At 42.7% G+C, this 18789-nt stretch overlaps 1 protein-coding gene across 1 annotated transcript in view; it reads right to left on the bottom strand.

Moving 5' to 3' along the window:
- Window positions 1–18789, bottom strand: part of LOC126235875 (EF-hand domain-containing protein D2 homolog) — a 284251-nt gene that overhangs the window by 18958 nt on the left and 246504 nt on the right. Inside the window, exons 2-3 of the mRNA XM_049944783.1 lie at window positions 12696–12843; window positions 2725–2859 (exon numbers count right to left, since the gene is read on the bottom strand). Coding sequence (XP_049800740.1) covers window positions 2725–2859; window positions 12696–12843 — 283 coding nt within the window. The remainder of the gene's footprint in view (window positions 1–2724; window positions 2860–12695; window positions 12844–18789) is intronic.

The following is an 18789-nucleotide window of genomic DNA, read 5'->3' as shown; positions in this document are numbered from 1 at the left end:
AACACTTCACGGCTTTCGCTTCAGAACTGCTACAAATTCGTCGGGCAATAGGCCGCGCCGCTCGAACTGTCAACACAACTGGCACTGCTAAGAGTGTCCTGCGACTTCCACATCGCTGGTAACGGGTTATACACAATGCTGGTGGCTACTTTGAAGGTCAGTAAAACTTTGAAACACGTATTTATTTTGTAAGAGCTGTAAATAAATAGCTGCCACTATTAAAGTTCCAACCCTCGTATAATCGCTGGTTGTCCGAGAGACAAAGTTCATCCAAATATCTAACACGAAGTCTCAATAAGTTAGCGCCTCCATTTTTTAAAAAGACGAACCTGCAAAAACAGTAAATGTAAAGAAGTCGTGGTACATGGTCGACGAAACAAATTTTAAAATACTATCAATCCGAACGAATTTTAACTACATAGACTGAAGCGGCGAGTGAAAATTTGTTCCAAGGCCGGGAACTGAAGCCAGGTCTCCTACTTGCTAGGCAGGAGCGTTAGCCACTAAGCCATCTTGGCACAGCAGTTCGCTCAACTGCACGGACTACCCTGGCACGCTTCCCTCCTCGATCCAATTCTCACTGACGCCTACAGTGCTTTAAATTCCTCCTTCCTCGTCTCTTCAGTCTATACAGGGTGGTCCATTGATCGTGACCGGGCCAAATATCTCACGAAATAAGCGTCAAACGAAAAAACTACGAAGAACGAAAGTTGCCTATCTTGAAGGGGGAAGCCAGATGGCGCTATGATTGGCCCGCTTGATGGAGCTACCATAGGCCAAACGGATATCAACTGCGCTTTTTTAAATAGGAACCCCCACTTTTTATTAGATATTCGTGTAGTACGTAAAGAAATATGAATGTTTTGATTGGGACACTTTTTTCGCTTTGTGATAGATGGCGCTGTAATAGTCACAAACACATGGCTCACAATTTTAGACGAACAGTTGGTAACAGGCAGGTTTTTTAAATTAAAATACAGAACGTAGGTACGTTTGAACATTTTATTTCGGTTGTTCCAATGTGATACATGTACCTTTGTGAACTTATTTCTGAGAACGCATGCTGTTACAGCGTGATTACCTGTAAGTACCACAATAATGCAATAAATGCTCAAAGTGAAGTCCGTCAACCTCAATGCATTTGGTAATACGTGTAACGACATTCCTCTCAACAGCGAGTAGTTCGCCTTCCGTAATGTTCGCACATGCATTGACAATACGCTGACGCATGTTGTCAGGCGTTGTCGGTGGATCACGATAGCAAATATCCTTCAGCTTTCCCCAGAGAAAGAAATCCGGGGACGTCAGATGCGGTGAACGTGCTTCGACGACCAATCCACCTGTCATGAAATATGCTATTCAATAAGGCTTCAACCGCACGCGAGCTATGTGCCGGACATCCATCATGTTTGAAGTACATCGCCATTCTATCATGCAGTGAAACATCTTTTAGTAAAATCGGTAGAACATTACGTAGGAAATCAGCATACATTGCACAATTTAGATTGCCATCGATAAAAATGGGGGCCAATTATCCTTCCTCCCATAATGCCGCACCATACATTAACCCGCCGAAGTCGCTGATGTTCCACTTGTCGCAGCCATCGTGGATTTTCCGTTGCCCAAAAGTGCATATTATGCCCGTTTACGTCACCGCTGTCGGTGAATGACGCTTCGTCGCTAAATAGAAGCGCGCAAAAAATTTGTCAGCGTCCCGTAATTTCTCTTGTGCCCAGTGGCAGAACTGTACACGACGTTCAAAGTCGTCGCCATGCAATTCCTGGTGCATAGAAATATGGTACGGGTGCAATCTATGTTTATGAAGCATTCTCAACACCGACGTTTAGATTCGCAATTCTCGCGCAATTTGTCTGCTACTGATGTGCGGATTAGCCACGACAGAGGCTGAAACACCTACTTGGGCATCATCATTTGTTGCAGGTCGTGGTTGACGTTTCACATGTGGCTGTACACTTCCTGTTTCCTTAAATAACGTAGCTATCCGGCGAACGGTCCGGACACTTTGATGACGTCGTCCAGGATACCGAGCAGCATACATAGCACACGCCCGTTGGGCATTTTGATCACAATAGCCATACATCAACACGATATCGACCTTTTCCGAAATTTGTGAACGGTCCATTTTAACGCGGCTAATGTATCACGAAGCAAATACCGTCCGCACTGGAGGAATGATACGCGATACCACGTACTTATACATTTGTGACTACTACAGCGCCATCTATCACAAAGCGAAAAAAGTGGTCCAACTAAAACATTCATATTTCTTTACGTACTACACGAATATGTAACTAAAAAATGGGGGTTCCTATTGAAAAAACGCGGTTGATATCCGTTTGACCTATGGCAGCGCCATCTAGCGGGCCAACCATAGCGCCATCTGGCTTCCCCCTTCAAGCTAGACGAGTTTCGTTCTTTGTAGTTTTTTCGTTTGATGCTTATTTCTTGAGATATTTGGCCCATGTCACTATCAATGGACCTCCCTGTATACATAAAATCATATCTGTATGAGACTAGTAATGCCTCTGTGTCTTTTCATTTGTAATGGGAACGAAGTGTCAGCGCAAAGTGAGGTAAGAGGTCATAACACCCAGAATATTGCGCCATTAAATCTCTGACAACTTAGTTGCAAAATGCTCAGAAAAAAATGTGGCGAAGCTGCTGGCTGCGCGGGAAAACAGAGCAGAGTCGTCGGCGGCTGACCTTGGCCTCGAAGAAGTCCTTGGCGCCGGTGACGCCCACCTCCTCCACGTTGATCTCTGTGAGGGCGGCCAGTCGGCCCAGGCCAGAGTCCTCTGCCAGCTCGCCCGCCGCCGCCTTGCGGAAGATCAGCAGGAACTGCAGGCAGACGCGACACGTTCCAGCGTAAACAAAGAACTGCTCACATTGCACAGTATATTTACATGTGTGATATTTCTTCTGACAGAAACCGCACACGTAAATCCGAGGAGCGTTCTATGAGTAATGCAACACTTTTTTTCTGAAAGCAGTTTTATTCAGGATTACTATACACCATATTATTCCTCACTCTTTTGGTTATAGAACCCTACTTTTCAACATAATCTCCGTTCAACGCGACAGCCTTACGCCACCTTACTGCTAGGGCCTATATGCCCGAATGCTACAACTCTGTTGGTCGTCGTCGGAGACAAAGTTCTGCCCCATCAATAACCTCGCAATCGTCCACGTACTGCTTCCCGCGGAATGCATTCTTCATCGGGCCAAACAGACGAAAATCGGAAGGTGCGAAATAAGGGCTGCAGGGTGGATGAGGAAGAATAGCACAAGAATTTTTGTGAGCTCCTCTCATTTACGCAGACTTGTGTAAAGCCTTGCTGTGTCAGAGGAGGAGATGCTCGTTTGCATTTTTGTAGTGACGTACACGATGAAGCCGTTTTTCTTCTTTTTTTAAATTTTATGAAGGTAGTATAAGGGTGGTTCAAACAGAAATGAGCCAGAGTCTGGAATGCGCAAACTGGTGGAGGAGGGTAATATCGTGGCGTGTGTAACGAGGTGTGGTTCTGACCAGAGCGTGGAACTTCACAGCTCGTCGCTAGAGGGCACGTGTGCACGTCACGTGACTATACAAGAGCTAGGAGCAGCTCGCATCAATCGTCCAACGCATCAGTTGCATTGCAAGTAGTGACATGGACGCGTCAAAAGAAGAGCAAAGAGGTGTTGTTCGTTTTCTGACAGCGGAAGGAGTAGGAGGAACGGACATTCACCGACGAATGTCACAAGTGTACGGCGAACACTGCAAAGGTCAAGGTGTGGCACAAGCGCTTCAGGGTAGGAAAGGTGTCGTTAGCCGGTGACGTACGGTCTGGAGCACCACATTGCACTACCGATGACATCGTCCAGCTGGTGTATGTACTCATTACCCAGGACCGACAAGTGACAGTGAAAGCCATGGCCGCCGTGGTCGTATTGAGAGGGAGAACTAAGGAGAGGGGGTGGCAAGGGGAGTGGCAGGTGACAATGTCAGGGTTGTGGGGATGGGGAGGGAAGAGGCAGTTTAGGGCGAATGGGAGGTGTTAGAGTGGCTGAGGGATCGAGCAGATTTGGTGGTGTGCGTGGGGGCAGGCGGAGCAGCGTATTTATACATTAGAAGCCTGACCAAATACTTCAGCATTACACGAACCTCTGTTAAGTTCATATTAATAAATTTCCTACCACTTCTAGCGTATGAAGACCTCAGCCAAACTTGGTAGGTTCTTTATGTGTTTGTAAAATGGTACATCAGTATGCTGTATTATATGCGTAAACCATACACTACAATATTACATGACTATAATTAATTACATATTAATGTAGTCATACTACAAATATGTGAAGATCTGAGCCAAATATAATCAGTTCTATACACATTTTCAAGGTGACATATCCATATTCTATATTCCTTTCCGAAATAATGTAATATGGGTTTCATCAAAACTTACCAGGAGTTATTAAAATGCTAAAATTGCCATCTATTGCTGAAAAGTCATACATGGTGAAAGTCGTACATTAAAACTTAAGCTATGTCACTGAGCTAAAGATAATCACAGTTCAGCGGTGTATCAGGCAATATGGTCCTGAAATTACAAATAAGTGGCGTATGTAATCCAGGTGCCTAAAAAAGAAGTTTGGGAATTTGGAGAGAGAGGGTTGGGGGGGGGGGGGGGGAGGTAATTGGAGTTGGAGGAGAGGAGAAGACAGAGTGGGCCGGGGAGGAGACGGGGGGGGGGGGATGTGGGGGGTGTAGTATATTGGTGTACTACCCTATGTACTTAAACACACATTACACTATTACATGCCAGCCGGAGCGGTCGAGCGGTTCTAGGCCCTACAGCAGGTTCGACTCCTGCCTCGGGCATGGATGTGTGTGATGTCCTTAGGTTAGTTAGGTTTAAGTAGTTCTAAGTTCTAGGGGACTGATGACCTCAGAAGTTAAGTCCCATAGTGCTCAGAGCCATTTGAACCATTTTCAACCAGTATACATATAATCACCCACTAATTTTCAAACTAATGTTGAAACATAGCAGGTTATTTCGTGTTACCAGAGGTGCATTAAAGTATGCAGCCGCGAGTGCCTCTGGTTCCTTAGTTGCAAGAGATTTTTTTTTTTTCTCCTCTTAGTTTGAGCGCAGCTGACGCTCCTGTATCAGATACCACCTGTGCTAGTGACTCAGTTTGCCAGTAAAACGCTACAAATATTTATACACACTATGAATCTAAATAGATTTTGTTCAAACGTTACATATTGCTTTTTGTTATTGCTACAATGATTCTGTCCTAATTTCATTTCGTTATTTATCAGAGTTTCGAAGATAGAAAATTTTACCAAAAAATCACAAAAAATCATTCTGGTATTTCAAAATCTGATCTTTTAACATCAACAGATTAACTTTCACCATCATATGGAGCTATTATGAAAAGTTCAGCTCCTAAAAATCAGTGAACTGCAATCGTTCATTTTGTAACTTTTATAATTTATATTTGAGGTAATATTGGAACCTTTTAAAATTAATTTTCTGATGTATTTTACTGTATGAGTGCGTGAGAGTGATTGAGAAATGACTAAGAGACATACGGTAATTCGAAATGTTTATTTTGTGAAGATCTATGTGAAGTGCAAACATGCGAAAAATTCCTGGGAGGAACCACGAGTCATGTGACGTGCGTCTGAGCGAGCATGCTTTTGTGAAAGGCAGCCAGGAAAGAAGTTAGGGACGGAATAATTTTGCTATTTAATTTTGGAATTATTTCATACTTTATCTGGCTGATGTAATAAATTGAAGTTTTGCATACGTAAAATTACTTTCTAAATTGTGATAGGGTAACAGAGGATTTTGCTGTGAGAACCATCTATAAATAATGTTCTGATTGGCCATTCAGATCAAGAGCCAATCAGAGTTGAGAGCTTCCCGTGCGGAGAGAGGGGTGCTATATGTACGTGAACACTGCCTAGAGGTGTCGCTTCCGCACCAATGCACCGAATGCATCACTTTAGATCGCACTTCGAAAATAGTATGTAAAATGAAGAATTAGAGACATAAATTCGGTTCGGTTATCGCTAACAGAAAGCGCCTTGAGTGGGAATCATTTTAGTGAAAGTTAAAGGAAAACCACGGAATCGACAGAATGTTTAAATCGCGTAGAGTTATGGATCAGTGACTCTTTAGATCGTAAATAATATTCGGGTCGAACTTGCAAAAATTCTTTCCGCTTTCGTGTGACCATGTGTAGCATATTTTTATAATTGTAAACTTGCCGAAACAAAGGTTCAAAGGTGTGTGAATTCCTAAGGGACCAAATTGCTGAGGTCATCAGTTCCTAGACTCACACACTACTTAAACTAAGTTCAACTAACTTACGCTAAGAACAACACACACACACACACACACACACACACACACACACACACACACACACACACACACACACACGATGGAGGACTAAGTGAAGGGACAACGTGCAGACAATAAGCCTGTCGAGGTGTGTGGATTAAACGGTGGTAATGTAACAATACGACGAACGAAACCCGCCCCGCCACAATGTGATCTTAATACTTCCGTCAAGAAGAGATCTGAAGCGCACATTCTGTTCCTTTACAAGATGACACCTTAGTATACTAGAATGCGCATGTGATCATATATTGTGGTTTTACGTGGATAACCATTATTATCCACTTTCCCATTGATGAGATCTTAATAATGCCAACACGTGGAGCTCTGAGGCGTACATAATTTGTTCCGTAAAACGTTTTAAGGTCTTTTAACTTCATGTGTTACATTCATTTGACAAATTGTAAATAAAAAAGGAATTACTATTATTAGTGAAAAATTAATAAAAGTATTAGCAAGTACTTTAGGACATGCATTGTGGGGATGGTACAGTTGCAGTAACTTTAGAGTGGGGGGAGGGTGCAAGGGGGAAGGGGTCACAATGGTTAACTGTATAACGTACTTAACCATATACAGTGTCATCCACACTTACACGTATTTATTGAGTGACATATTACTGTAAACCCAATATAGCCACAAAGTAGTACACTGCAGTGTTTTCTGTGGAAAGGGGGGCTTATATACACTCATAAAACGCCATACTAATTTAAGTATCATATTAATGGAAAATATAATACTAATGTGGGGGTGAAGTCTCATGTAAGTCTCCACGAATCAGTGAATTACGATTTCATAATATTGCAACCATGCGATCGTTGTGAAAATTTTATTGTTCGTCTAAAATGATTGTATTTACACTCTGAGAATGGATTACTACAATTATGTAAGAGGCAGTTATGAACGTGTGTTACAAGGACACGTTAAGCATTTAGTTAAATAAATATCCACCTTCCCTTTCCTGGTAATATCTCTGGTAAAGCAGGGATCATGTGACTTCCAGAATGGTCCCGCTTTGCTACGATCTCTGCCACTATTATGGCATATGTTAACGTCAGTTGATGAACAGAAGTGACGAAAGCTGGTTACAGGAATATATTAGCTGTTAAATACGCCATGGTGTGTGTTAATGGTTTTTCTTTGTGCGTAATGTTAGTCATATTATGTATCCTCGGTATGTACTCGTATCCTGGAAAATAACTTTTCTATAAGACCAGAAATATGTTTTTTCACGATGAAATGTCACAGACAGGTCTGACATATTTTAACATGTAAATAATGTTTTCAGATATGTAATAACCGCTTGTTTCTATGCCATACTCTGCACCTTTACTAATTTTTATTTCAGCGTGCACTTGAGAGTGGCTATGAATGCGAAATTGTGTAAAATAAATGAACAATTAACAATCAATTGGCAGAAATGTCTTTCAAAAATTCTACAAAGATTATTGAATGTTTCAGTGATATACAGGCACTTTGCAGAGCTCTGAGTATCACACTTGAAGGATGACATCTGCTAGTACGGAAAATGCCGGACAAAGGGCGAAGTGCTTTGACCTGAAATGAGGGGACTTAGTCAACAATAAAGTGCATCTGATATGAAACCAACGTCTGTTTCTGGGCGTTGGAGTTTTACAGCCCCATGCAACATACAGCTAACAGCCGTTTGTCGAGATTATACAACGGGATTTAGCGGATGTAAATTAGTATATGCTCTGAATACAAGTTTCTCCGGCAGCTTCATTGACCACTTTTGATATTCCTTTGGGTTGATAGTGTCTCAAGGGGACCACCCAGCAATCGAATTCTGTAATTTCTTATATTTACGGTATGTGAAGTTCACAACTCATTTACCAATAATCCAAAGCAGTTCGATGCAAGTTTTAAAAATTCTCTGAGAAAATCGACTCTGAAGTTTTCCAAGCAATTTTAATTCGCTTAAAATTAAGGTGGTTTTCTGGACAGGTCGTGTGGTTCACTCGGTAGCGCTGGAGAATCGAATCGGGTAATCAGTGGATTGCTGGTCCGTATTTCACTGTGGTCTTTTTTCCGTTTTATTTTTCTCATTTAATTCAAATACCTACATAATTTAAATATAAAATTCATGAAGTATGTGCTAATTAACGCGTATCTACTCTTTTTATGAAAAATGCACGTCGTCGTGGGTCTAATTACATACTGCTTGCAAAATTCCAGTTTCCACTGCAAACATAAATCCTTGACTATCAATATTTTGTAGAAGATTGTTAACAAATTTGTAGTTGTTTTATCTGAACTACCTTTATTGACAATCTTCCATAAAATATTTCTAATAGATTATGTTCCTATGTTAAAAATATGGTTCGGATTGTTATTTATCGTGACTTATTCGTATTTTGTTCTTTTTCAGTTTTAATTTTTTAAAAGTGCATATAGTAGTCTGTCTATGCAGTATGCTACGTGTGGTAAAGAAAAAACCCAAGCTCGTACGGTTTAATCAGTTTAGTGACTAAGTTATCTTTGTAAAGCAATATCCGTCTTTTGTCCAGCACACTTATTTCGCCACATCCTTCGTTACCTCTCCTCCTCCTGGCCTTGATCAGTTAAGATGTAAGTATCAGTGTAACTTTATATAAGCGACAATAATTACTTTCGTTCGAGCATTGACCTATGTTCTATTATTTGACACCACTAGTCTCATTAATATGTTACTGACAGGTTTCCAAGTGAAAGTGTGGTGAGTCGTGTGTGAACGGAAACAACCGGCTTGCGCGATATCTGTTTGAACTCTGGATTGTAGTAAATACTTACAGCCTGCCTGTCATTGAATTCTCAAGCCCGAATGTTCAAAAAAAAAAAAAAAAAAATCCAAACTTCTACGGCCGCGAAAATACGAAACCGAGCCAATTACTCCGAGAGAGCAATATTATGTGCCTCGTAAAACTTGAGGTTGTAAACTTTAGTCAATTCAACTCACCCGCTGAAAAAAAAAAAAAAAGGAAAGAGTTGAATATTCTGAGTGATCATAACATTCAAACAGCATATTCTTAACAAATATTTATTATTTTTATGTAATTAAAGCTCAAAAATCATTATGTCTCAATATTTTGTCACGTGGTCGAAAACGCTTCGTTACTGGTTGAAGCTCAGGTGACGTCAGAGGCTTGGAGTAAGACGAAGCTACACATCTGTTACGAGTATGTTAGCCGAAGTTATTAGTATTTTCTGCAAACGGTGTAGTTAATTAGAAATGGAAAACGCATTTAAAACTTTTAACTAACAGTGGAATGGAATTTTGTTAAGGCCGATAGCGGAAATCTCCCAAAAGTTGATGCGTTTATTGTCTCTTCGTTCTTCAAAAAACAATCCAGATTTTTATGTTCCAGAAAGGAGAGGAGTACCGTGACGCAGCAGTAAGTCGCAGAACTGTCTTAAAATTGAGGAACTGGAAAACAATTATTTTCTCAGACCATGCTGAAAAGATTTCCAGAGTAACTTGGGAAAGCCTGCACAATAAAACACAGTGGCAAGTTTTTCATTCGAAAGATAATTCCATCGTTAATTGCTGTCAGAGCATCATCGTGTTTGCTTAAACAGTTTTACACACTATAGTTTTACTGTTCCTCCCGGTCATTAATTTAAACCATTGGAAAATTTATCATCATCAGACATCCATGAGCGATTATTGCACATACATATGGCGTTTCAAGTTGTATGAGGGGCGTTTGAAAAATCCGTGCAAAATCCGAGAAATGGCACCACCGGCGCGTATCGACGTCATGTTTAAGTTAGTAGCATCTTTGGAAAGAATGCACACCAAGTTTCAGCTATATTGGTCTATTTCTTTGTGTTTGGCATTCGTGTCAATGAAGAAAGTCAAGTGATTGTCAAAAATATAGGAAAAATAATTTCGTGTGGTGATTAAACATTACTTTATGAAAGGCAAAACGCCTCGGGAGACTAAAGAGATGCTTGATAAACATCACAGTGACTCTGCACCTTCGATTAGAACAGTTTATAAGTGATTTAAAAATTTTCGTAGTGGCCATATGGGCACAAGTGATACTGAAAGTTCTGGACGCCACGTGGAGGCTACGACTCCACAAATCATTGATAAAATCCATGATATGGTGATGGATGACAGAAGAGTTAAGGTGCGTCAGACTGCTAGTGCTGTGGGCATCTTTAATGAACGGGTACATAATATTTTGCATAAACATTTGGACATGAGAAAGCTGTCCGCAAGATGGGCTCCGCGACTGCTCACGCTTGACCAAAAACGGAATCGTGTGAAGTGTTGCAAGGATGGTTTGCAGCTGTTCAGGAAGAATCCGCAGGACTTTAAGCGTCGTTTCGTCACTGTGGATGAAACATGGATACATTACTATCCTTCTGAGACCAAAGAACAATCTAAACAATGGGTTACCAAGGGAGAATCTGCACCAAAAAAGGCGAAGACCATTCCTCCGGCCGGAAAGGTTATGGCGACTGTCTTTTAGGATTCGCAAGGGATAATCCTCATCGACTATCTGAAAAAGGGCAAAAATATTACAGGTACATATTATTCATCCTTACTGGGCCGTTTGAAAACCGAGCTGCAAGAAAAACTCCGGCGACTGGACCGCAAAGAAGTCCTTTCCCATCACGACAATGCACCAGCACACACCTCAGCAGTCGTGGTCGCAAAATTAATGGAAATAAGATTCCAACTCGTTTCACGTCCCCCTTGTTCTCCAGACTTGGCTCACTCGGACTGCTATTTGTTCCCCAGTTTGAAGAAATGTCTGGCAGGACAAAGATTTTATTCGAACGAGGAGGTGATTGCAGCAACTAATAGGTATTTTGCAGACTTGGACAATTCCTGTTATTCGGAAGGGATCATCAAATTAAAACAGCGTTGGATGAACTGTGTTAGTCTAAAAGGAGACTATGTCGTAAAATAAAAAAGATTTATCCCAAACACGTAAGTAGTTTTTATTTTTGCACGGACTTTTCAAACGCCCCTCGTATGTCAAGCGTCATATCTATGTACAGTAATGGGTCTTGGATATCTGATGATGGATAAATTACGAAACACGTCTGATGTCTGACTTTTAGCATTACGATCCAGTCAGCATGAATGCAGAACTATTATTGTCGCCTGCCTCCTGCGTAACTTTTCGTCATGAAATTGAAACATTCTCTAAGATCTTGGAATCCCTGGGACTCATTTCTTGTCAGTATGGGTGTCCATAACACGCAAAAATGATCGAGATTCCAGATTTCCGGAATGGATGAACTGTCCATACGCATAATTAATTTTGTACGGAACCCTCAGTATGCGAGTCCTACTTGCACTTGGACTTTCATTTGGAAGTTACATCAAAATGTGTCGAATTATTGATATTTAATTTTTGAGCCTCACGTAACACAAATATAAAAAAATTACACAAATCCTATGGCTGGGTGGCCTCATCATCGATAATTTCCAAGAATTTTTGCCTATCGAAGCCGCGGGCTCCAAACGATAGATATCGAACGTGCGATTCTAAATCGATCACACCACTGTGATGGCGCACGTTATGAGCATGTTCATAGTGGTCACTGCAGTAATGGCAAAAGAAGAGCGTTACTAAAATAGTTGTAATTACAAAGGAAAACAATTACCCCACTCGTTGTCGACGTTGTCGTCATGAGAAAGTCCATTTGATGTGTTTGCTACGAGAAGCATTCACTTTTTGCCGTAACCTGGGTAGACTTTGCAAGTGTCACGCAAAAATATGGGTAGATTGTCACATTTCCGACAAAAATTTAAACAATTTTCTATATTGCATAAGCACGGAATTAGATTCTTCCACGTGAGGCAATCGGCCGAAGAAGCGTCTACAATACCAGACACCCCACTCACTACCGTCGTAAGCCGTTTTGGTTTTCCTAGCATCTCACAAATAATTTATCATAATGCGCGCCACCATAGGTGCGTGATCGATTTAGAATCCCACGTTCGATATCTGTCGTTTGAAGCCCGCGGCTTCGATGGGCAAACATTCTTGGAAATTACCTCATAATCAGTGTAAGTGGAATGGCTTACGCTGAAATTGAGCAGGAAACCTGCGATCTTTATGTGAAAAATGAGCGCGTCAATCTCTTCGCCGCTTTATTTGAACACTAACAACAGCCCAGTTGTTACATTTTTAACAAAAAGTGACGTGTCATTATCGATCAGACAAAGCGGTGAATAGAAAGGCGTGCTCATTGCTAACTGGAACGACTTGATGCACTCTTGTAGTGGCCGGCGGCGACATGCCGTCCCGGGCAGAGCAGGATACGCACCTCCCGGAAGCTGATGCGGTCGTCGCCGTCCTCGTCGACCTCCTTGATCATCGCCTTAAGGCTGAGGTGCGTCTGCGGGGCGCCCAGACGCTCCATCATGCGCTTCACCTCGTTCAGGTCCAGGTAGCCGTCGCCACCCTCGTCGTACCTGCAACACCACACAGACGTCCGTCAATACTCTGCCTCCGTACAGAATGGGTCAGATCCGCGACTGAGCGAGAACCAGGAAATAAATCAGTAATATGAAACTTCAAGTGTCCAAGACATTTTCAAGGCTCAAACATCTACGATGTATGTAAATAACCTAGTGTACTAACGTAAAGCGTCACAACTTCTGAAACCACCTTTAGATCCGTGCGAATAGAAGCGAACACAAGTGAATGCGCATTCTTGAACAACTAGCGAGCGTTAAATACCATTCGCTTGTAGCTGAACGAGAGCTTGCACCAGAGGCAACCGAAGAGAGAAAGGGAAGATTAATACAGCCTATAAAATCTGCGTTGTTTTTCGGCGCTGATAATCGGCACACAGTATTTTTTTAAAGGGACATATCGCCATTTAGCCGGCCGTGGTGGCCGAGCGGTTATAGGCGCTACAGTCTGGAGCCGCGCGACTGCTACGGTCGCAGGTTCGAATCCTGCTTCGGGCATGGATGTGTGTGATGTCCTCATGTTAGTTAGGTTTAAGTAGTTCTAAGTTCTAGGGGACTGATGACCTCAGAAGTTAAGTCCCATAGTGCTCAGAGCCATTTGAACCATTTATAGCCATTTATTGTTTATTTAAGTACAAGAAACCTGGGTTGTACTTAAACAGTCAAATGGCGATGTGTTCCTTTAAAGAATATTGTATGACTGTTGCTCAGCAACATCAAAAACTGTTTACAATATACATTTTACCAAGGACGAAAAAGCCAACGACTCACCACAAAGGAATTATCCGATTGGGACGGAAATCTGTAGATGCGATGTACATGTGCAGACAAAGAAATGATTACAATCTCAGAAAATTTGGGTGATTTATTTAGGAGAAAGAACTTGACAAATTAAACAAGTCAATAAAGCGTTGGTCCGTGTCTGGCCCTTACACAAGAACTTATTCGTCTTGGCATTGACTGACACAGTTGTTGGATATAACGCTAAATTGTGTCCAACAGGCGCATTAGATCGTCAGAATACCGAGATGGTTGGAGAGCCCTGCCCGTAATACTCCAAACGTTATCAGCTGGGGAGAGCTCCGGCGAGCTTGCTTGTCAAGCTAGGGTTTGGCAAGCACGAAGACAAGCTGTAGAAACTCTTGCCATGTGTGGACGGGCATTATGTTGCTGAAGCGTAAGGTCAGGATGGCTTGCCATGAAGGGCAACAAAACGGGCAGTAGAATTTCGTTGATGTACCGCTATGCTGCCAGGGTGTCGAGAGACACGGTGGTATCCTACCACTGTCTGAGGCATCTCCAGACAAGTCTTCGGCCATTTCTTGCTTTTCAGCAAGGTAATGTCATCCTACACACGGCGATATTTCTATGGCTTGACTTCGCCCTTCCCAACCCCTACCTTGCCCGGCAAGGTCTCCGGATCTCTCCCCAACTGTGAAAGTTTGGAGCATTATGGGCAGGGCCATCCAACTAGATCGGTATTCTGACGATCTGACGCGCCAATTGGGCAGAATTCGGCACGATATCGCTCTGGAGAACGTCTAACAACTCTGCCGATCAATGCCAAGTCAAATAACAGCTTACGTAAGAGCCACAGGTGGACCAACGCGTTATTGCCTTACCCAGTTTCTGAAGACCTTTCTTTTGAACAAATCATCCAGTTCTATTGAAACACTGTATCATTGTATATGTAATCACATCTACCGATTTCCATTCCATTCCGATAATTCCTTCGTGGTGCGTCTTTTCTTTGTTTTTCGTACGGAAATTTGAGCCACGATGCAAATTTTGTATTCAGAGGATTCTTTTGCATGGCGACCGCACTATTTTTGAACTAGTAAGAACTTACGTGCCTCGCTTTGTATGTAGAAGCCAAATGCATGGAGGTAACGCACTCAAAACTGTGTTGCAGTTCCATCTCTCCTTGCCATTTTCCAAATCTCTACATTTATTTCGGTTGACGCTTTTCGCGGGCTTCTCATTGCAACTGAGGAGGAAATTTAAAAGAGGAACACTGCTTACAGACGACCAACATAACCAAGAGAAAGGCTAGCATTAACTCATATTGTTACGAACTGGCGATATTTACTTTACTGTAGTGATTGTTTCGCATTTAAATAGGTGTTATGTCTGTTTTTTTTGTTGTTTTTTTTTTTACGTCTGCAGTGACATACGCGGAGCACGTAAAGCCTTTGAGCACAGTGGTTAATACACCTTCGGAAGGAAAACGGTTCAAATCCGCGTCCGACCATCCAGATTTAGATTTTCCATGACTTTCCTAAATCGCTCCAGGCAATTGTTACGATCGTTCCTTTGAAAAGACACGACCGATTTCCTTCCTGATCCGTGAAACATTCCGAGGTTGTGCTCCGTGTCAAATTACCTACATGTCGACGGGACGTTAAACTCTAATCTACCTACCTTCAGTGATTTTATTGAATTACTTATGTTGGTTTTCATTGGCATGCCTTTACAGTTTTCTACAGGGCACACAGCGTTATCGTGGGTGAACAGTTTGTACTCATCATTAAAAATCTCTAACTTAATAGTGGTATATCAGCCATGTAATTACAGATACCATGAACGTAATCAGCGACGATGATCAGGTCTTTCGTACGTTTTCAGTTTTAATCAGCATAATAGGTACTTATTCCCACTTCTTTACCGACAAAGATATTTGTGTTTTTTCTTTTTAATAAAAACATTAACAGAGCTTATGATTATTCACTCCAGTCCCGCCTGATGCAAGCATCTAACGAATTTATCGCTTTTCGCATGTCCCCAGCAGGACATCACGAGCAGTGCTTACCCAAACAGGCATATACTTTAAGGCAGGTGACGTTATTGCAAGTAAAATCTCTTATTTACTCACAATCACTCTTCGTAACTAGACTATTGCTAAGCGTCCACAGCTGGCATGAAAAGCGTCAGACGTTAAGTGATCACTGTGAACAACACGGAGGTGCTGCATTTCGTGTGAGGCAGCGTTATCAGCTCCTAATAGATTTTGAAAGGGGGCAGCAATGTGGATCTTCATTTGGCCAACTGGTCGTATCATAAAACATCCAGATTTCTGGGGCATTCGGATGTGACGATGGCCTGTTGGACTGCATGCGAACATCAGAGCAGCCCAACTCACCATAAAGTTTCCGGCAAACCACGTCTGACCACAACAAGCGAGGATCGCCGTATTGTGCACAAAGCACATCGTCGGCCCTGCGTATCTGTGCCTGCCATCCAAGAGCAAGTAATGGACATACTGCAACATTATTTCATTCCGCACCACTCTTCAGAAACAAGTACCAGCGGGACTAAGTCCTAACCGTCGCGTACGTAGGCAGCTGTTGGCACTAAGAGAAGCCGTTTATGTTGTGATGTCAAGTTCTTTGTAAATATGAGTCGAGTTTGTAATCACTGAAGTAACATCACATACCCTCTCAATCCGTTAAGTTTTATTTCATTTCCTGCTCCTCTTCTGGGAGCTTCACTTTTGTTTTGGGTGTGACGTTCTCTACGTTGTAGTGAATTGTGGTCGACTAAGCCGCCGTTTCCCAGAATCTTATCAATGATGAACAAGCGCTGATATGGTGTTATCAATCTTCAAATAACGGCGTTTGTAGTCGCCTTGTCAGCAAACTTTTCTTAGGAAAGATTTCCAGTAGGCAGCCTATACGAAGTTCTTCTGGTAATATGCGGGAAGATGTGTGTTCGTAGAAGGTAATTTGTCAGACCTAAAGGACCTACTAAGGCCTGTCACCGATATTCTTTGCCGCTGAGTCGTTTTGCACGTACAATGGTAACGGCACTACTGATTGGTAAACTCCATTGCTGCCCTCTGTACCTTACGTAAGAGTTCGACGATGCCACAGTACAACTGCGGAAATACAGTGAAAATTTTCTAAGACTTGTGAACAGGAAATCTACAGACAAAGACTTATCACCTGGTCAATGCTGCAGTGGCTGTAACAGTGGACTCGTATTCTGAAGGACAGCAATTCGAATCCCCAAAGGGGGGCTGAGTTCAGATTTGTCGTGGTTTCCGTTGATCACGTAAGACAAATATCGGGATGTGTTCTTCGAAAATCTATTTCCTTCCTTTTTCGTCCCCCAGCAGGAGTTTTTGCTCCGTCCGTAATGTCATTGTCGAAGGGACGGTATACTCCAACGCTCTTTAATCGTTTGAACGTGATCAAATTGTTTCTGATAAAAAGTATATAATTAAAATGTCGCATTGGAACAGTGTGGAAATGCGATTATGCAATTAGGAGCATGAAGCAAAAGTGCCGAACCCTGAAGCACAAAGTTGCCTTTTTAAAGTTTTTGAAGTTAAAATATTTGCATGAAGCCGAAAAGCGGCATCAAGCTACCCAAAACCGATCGAGATGGCTCAGTGGAAAGACACTGTCCTCTCGTTCTGAAGGACGGCAGTTCGCTCCCTCGTTCGATCACTTAGATTCAGGCTGTTCCTAAATCGCTTAAGGCGAATTCCGGGATGGTTTCGTCCCTAGGCAATGCAGGTTTCCTGTTCCTCTTTACCTACCCCAAGCTCTTGCTGCTCCTTTCCTTTTATAAAGCTGACCCTGAAGTGTGGAAATCACAGTGCCGAATATTTGAAGTGCTGACGTCATTACTGTACGTAGTGGTCACAATACTGTTGGTAATGTAGAACTTTTCTTTCTCAGTCACAATTTATTTTTATTAACATACTAGCTGTTCCCAGACGCGCTTTGCTGTGGCTCTGTCTGCTTAAATGGAAAAAGAAAAGAGAAACCACACATTTCTGATTTGTGGGAACTGTATGCATTTCATAATCTCCTTCGCTCCCCTGCCTCTGTCCATCTCTTATCTCCATCTCCCCCCGTCTTTGTCCATCTCCTCCTCCTCCTCCTCCTCCTCCTCCTCCTCCTCCATCCCGTTTTCTATATCTAGTCCTCCCAGTCCTCTTTCAATTTCCTCTTCCTTCCCCCCTCCCCCTCTGACCTTGAGCCTTCTACACACACACAAACACACACACACACACACACACACACACACACACACACACACAGACAGACAGACAGACACAGAGAGAGAGAGAGAGAGAGAGAGAGAGAGAGAGAGAGAGAGAGAGAGGCGGGGGGGGGGGGGGGAAGGGGGGGTAAATCCGACCGGGTGGGTAAACCCGACCGCCCTCTATTTATGACAAAGCGGAGCGATTTCGCATTAGTGTTTACCATATAGAGCATTCGAAATAACTAAAATTTCACCTTCACAGCTTTGCTGCATTTGACATTTAGACACTCAAAAGACCTGTGTGTTTTCGATTGTTTAAATTTAATTTTTGTGCAAATTGCATCACTAGATTCACCTTATTAAATAAATCGGTCGCAAAACAAACGGTAAGTGATTTTGTAGTGCATTTAGTGACCTATGCAGTGCATGTATCGTTTTTGTTGGAAACTTCGTGTAAATTGTTTCTGTGTGTGTTAAATGAAAAATGGCATGGTGGGGTAAAGCGGACCGCTAAATGGTGGGGTAAATTCGACCGCATACACTCCTGGAAATGGAAAAAAGAACACATTGACACCGGTGTGTCAGACCCACCATACTTGCTCCGGACACTGCGAGAGGGCTGTACAAGCAATGATCACACGCACGGCACAGCGGACACACCAGGAACCGCGGTGTTGGCCGTCGAATGGCGCTAGCTGCGCAGCATTTGTGCACCGCCGCCGTCAGTGTCAGCCAGTTTGTCGTGGCATACGGAGTTCCATCGCAGTCTTTAACACTGGTAGCATGCCGCGACAGCGTGGACGTGAACCGTATGTGCAGTTGACGGACTTTGAGCGAGGGCGTATAGTGGGCATGCGGGAGGCCGGGTGGACGTACCGCCGAATTGCTCAACACGTGGGGCGTGAGGTCTCCACAGTACATCGATGTTGTCGCCAGTGGTCGGCGGAAGGT

This window comes from Schistocerca nitens, chromosome 2, assembly GCF_023898315.1.
Source record: "Schistocerca nitens isolate TAMUIC-IGC-003100 chromosome 2, iqSchNite1.1, whole genome shotgun sequence".
Classification (NCBI taxonomy): domain Eukaryota; kingdom Metazoa; phylum Arthropoda; class Insecta; order Orthoptera; family Acrididae; genus Schistocerca; species Schistocerca nitens.
The sequence above is the reverse complement of the archived record's forward strand: the minus strand, read 5'-3'. Positions and strand labels throughout refer to the sequence as shown.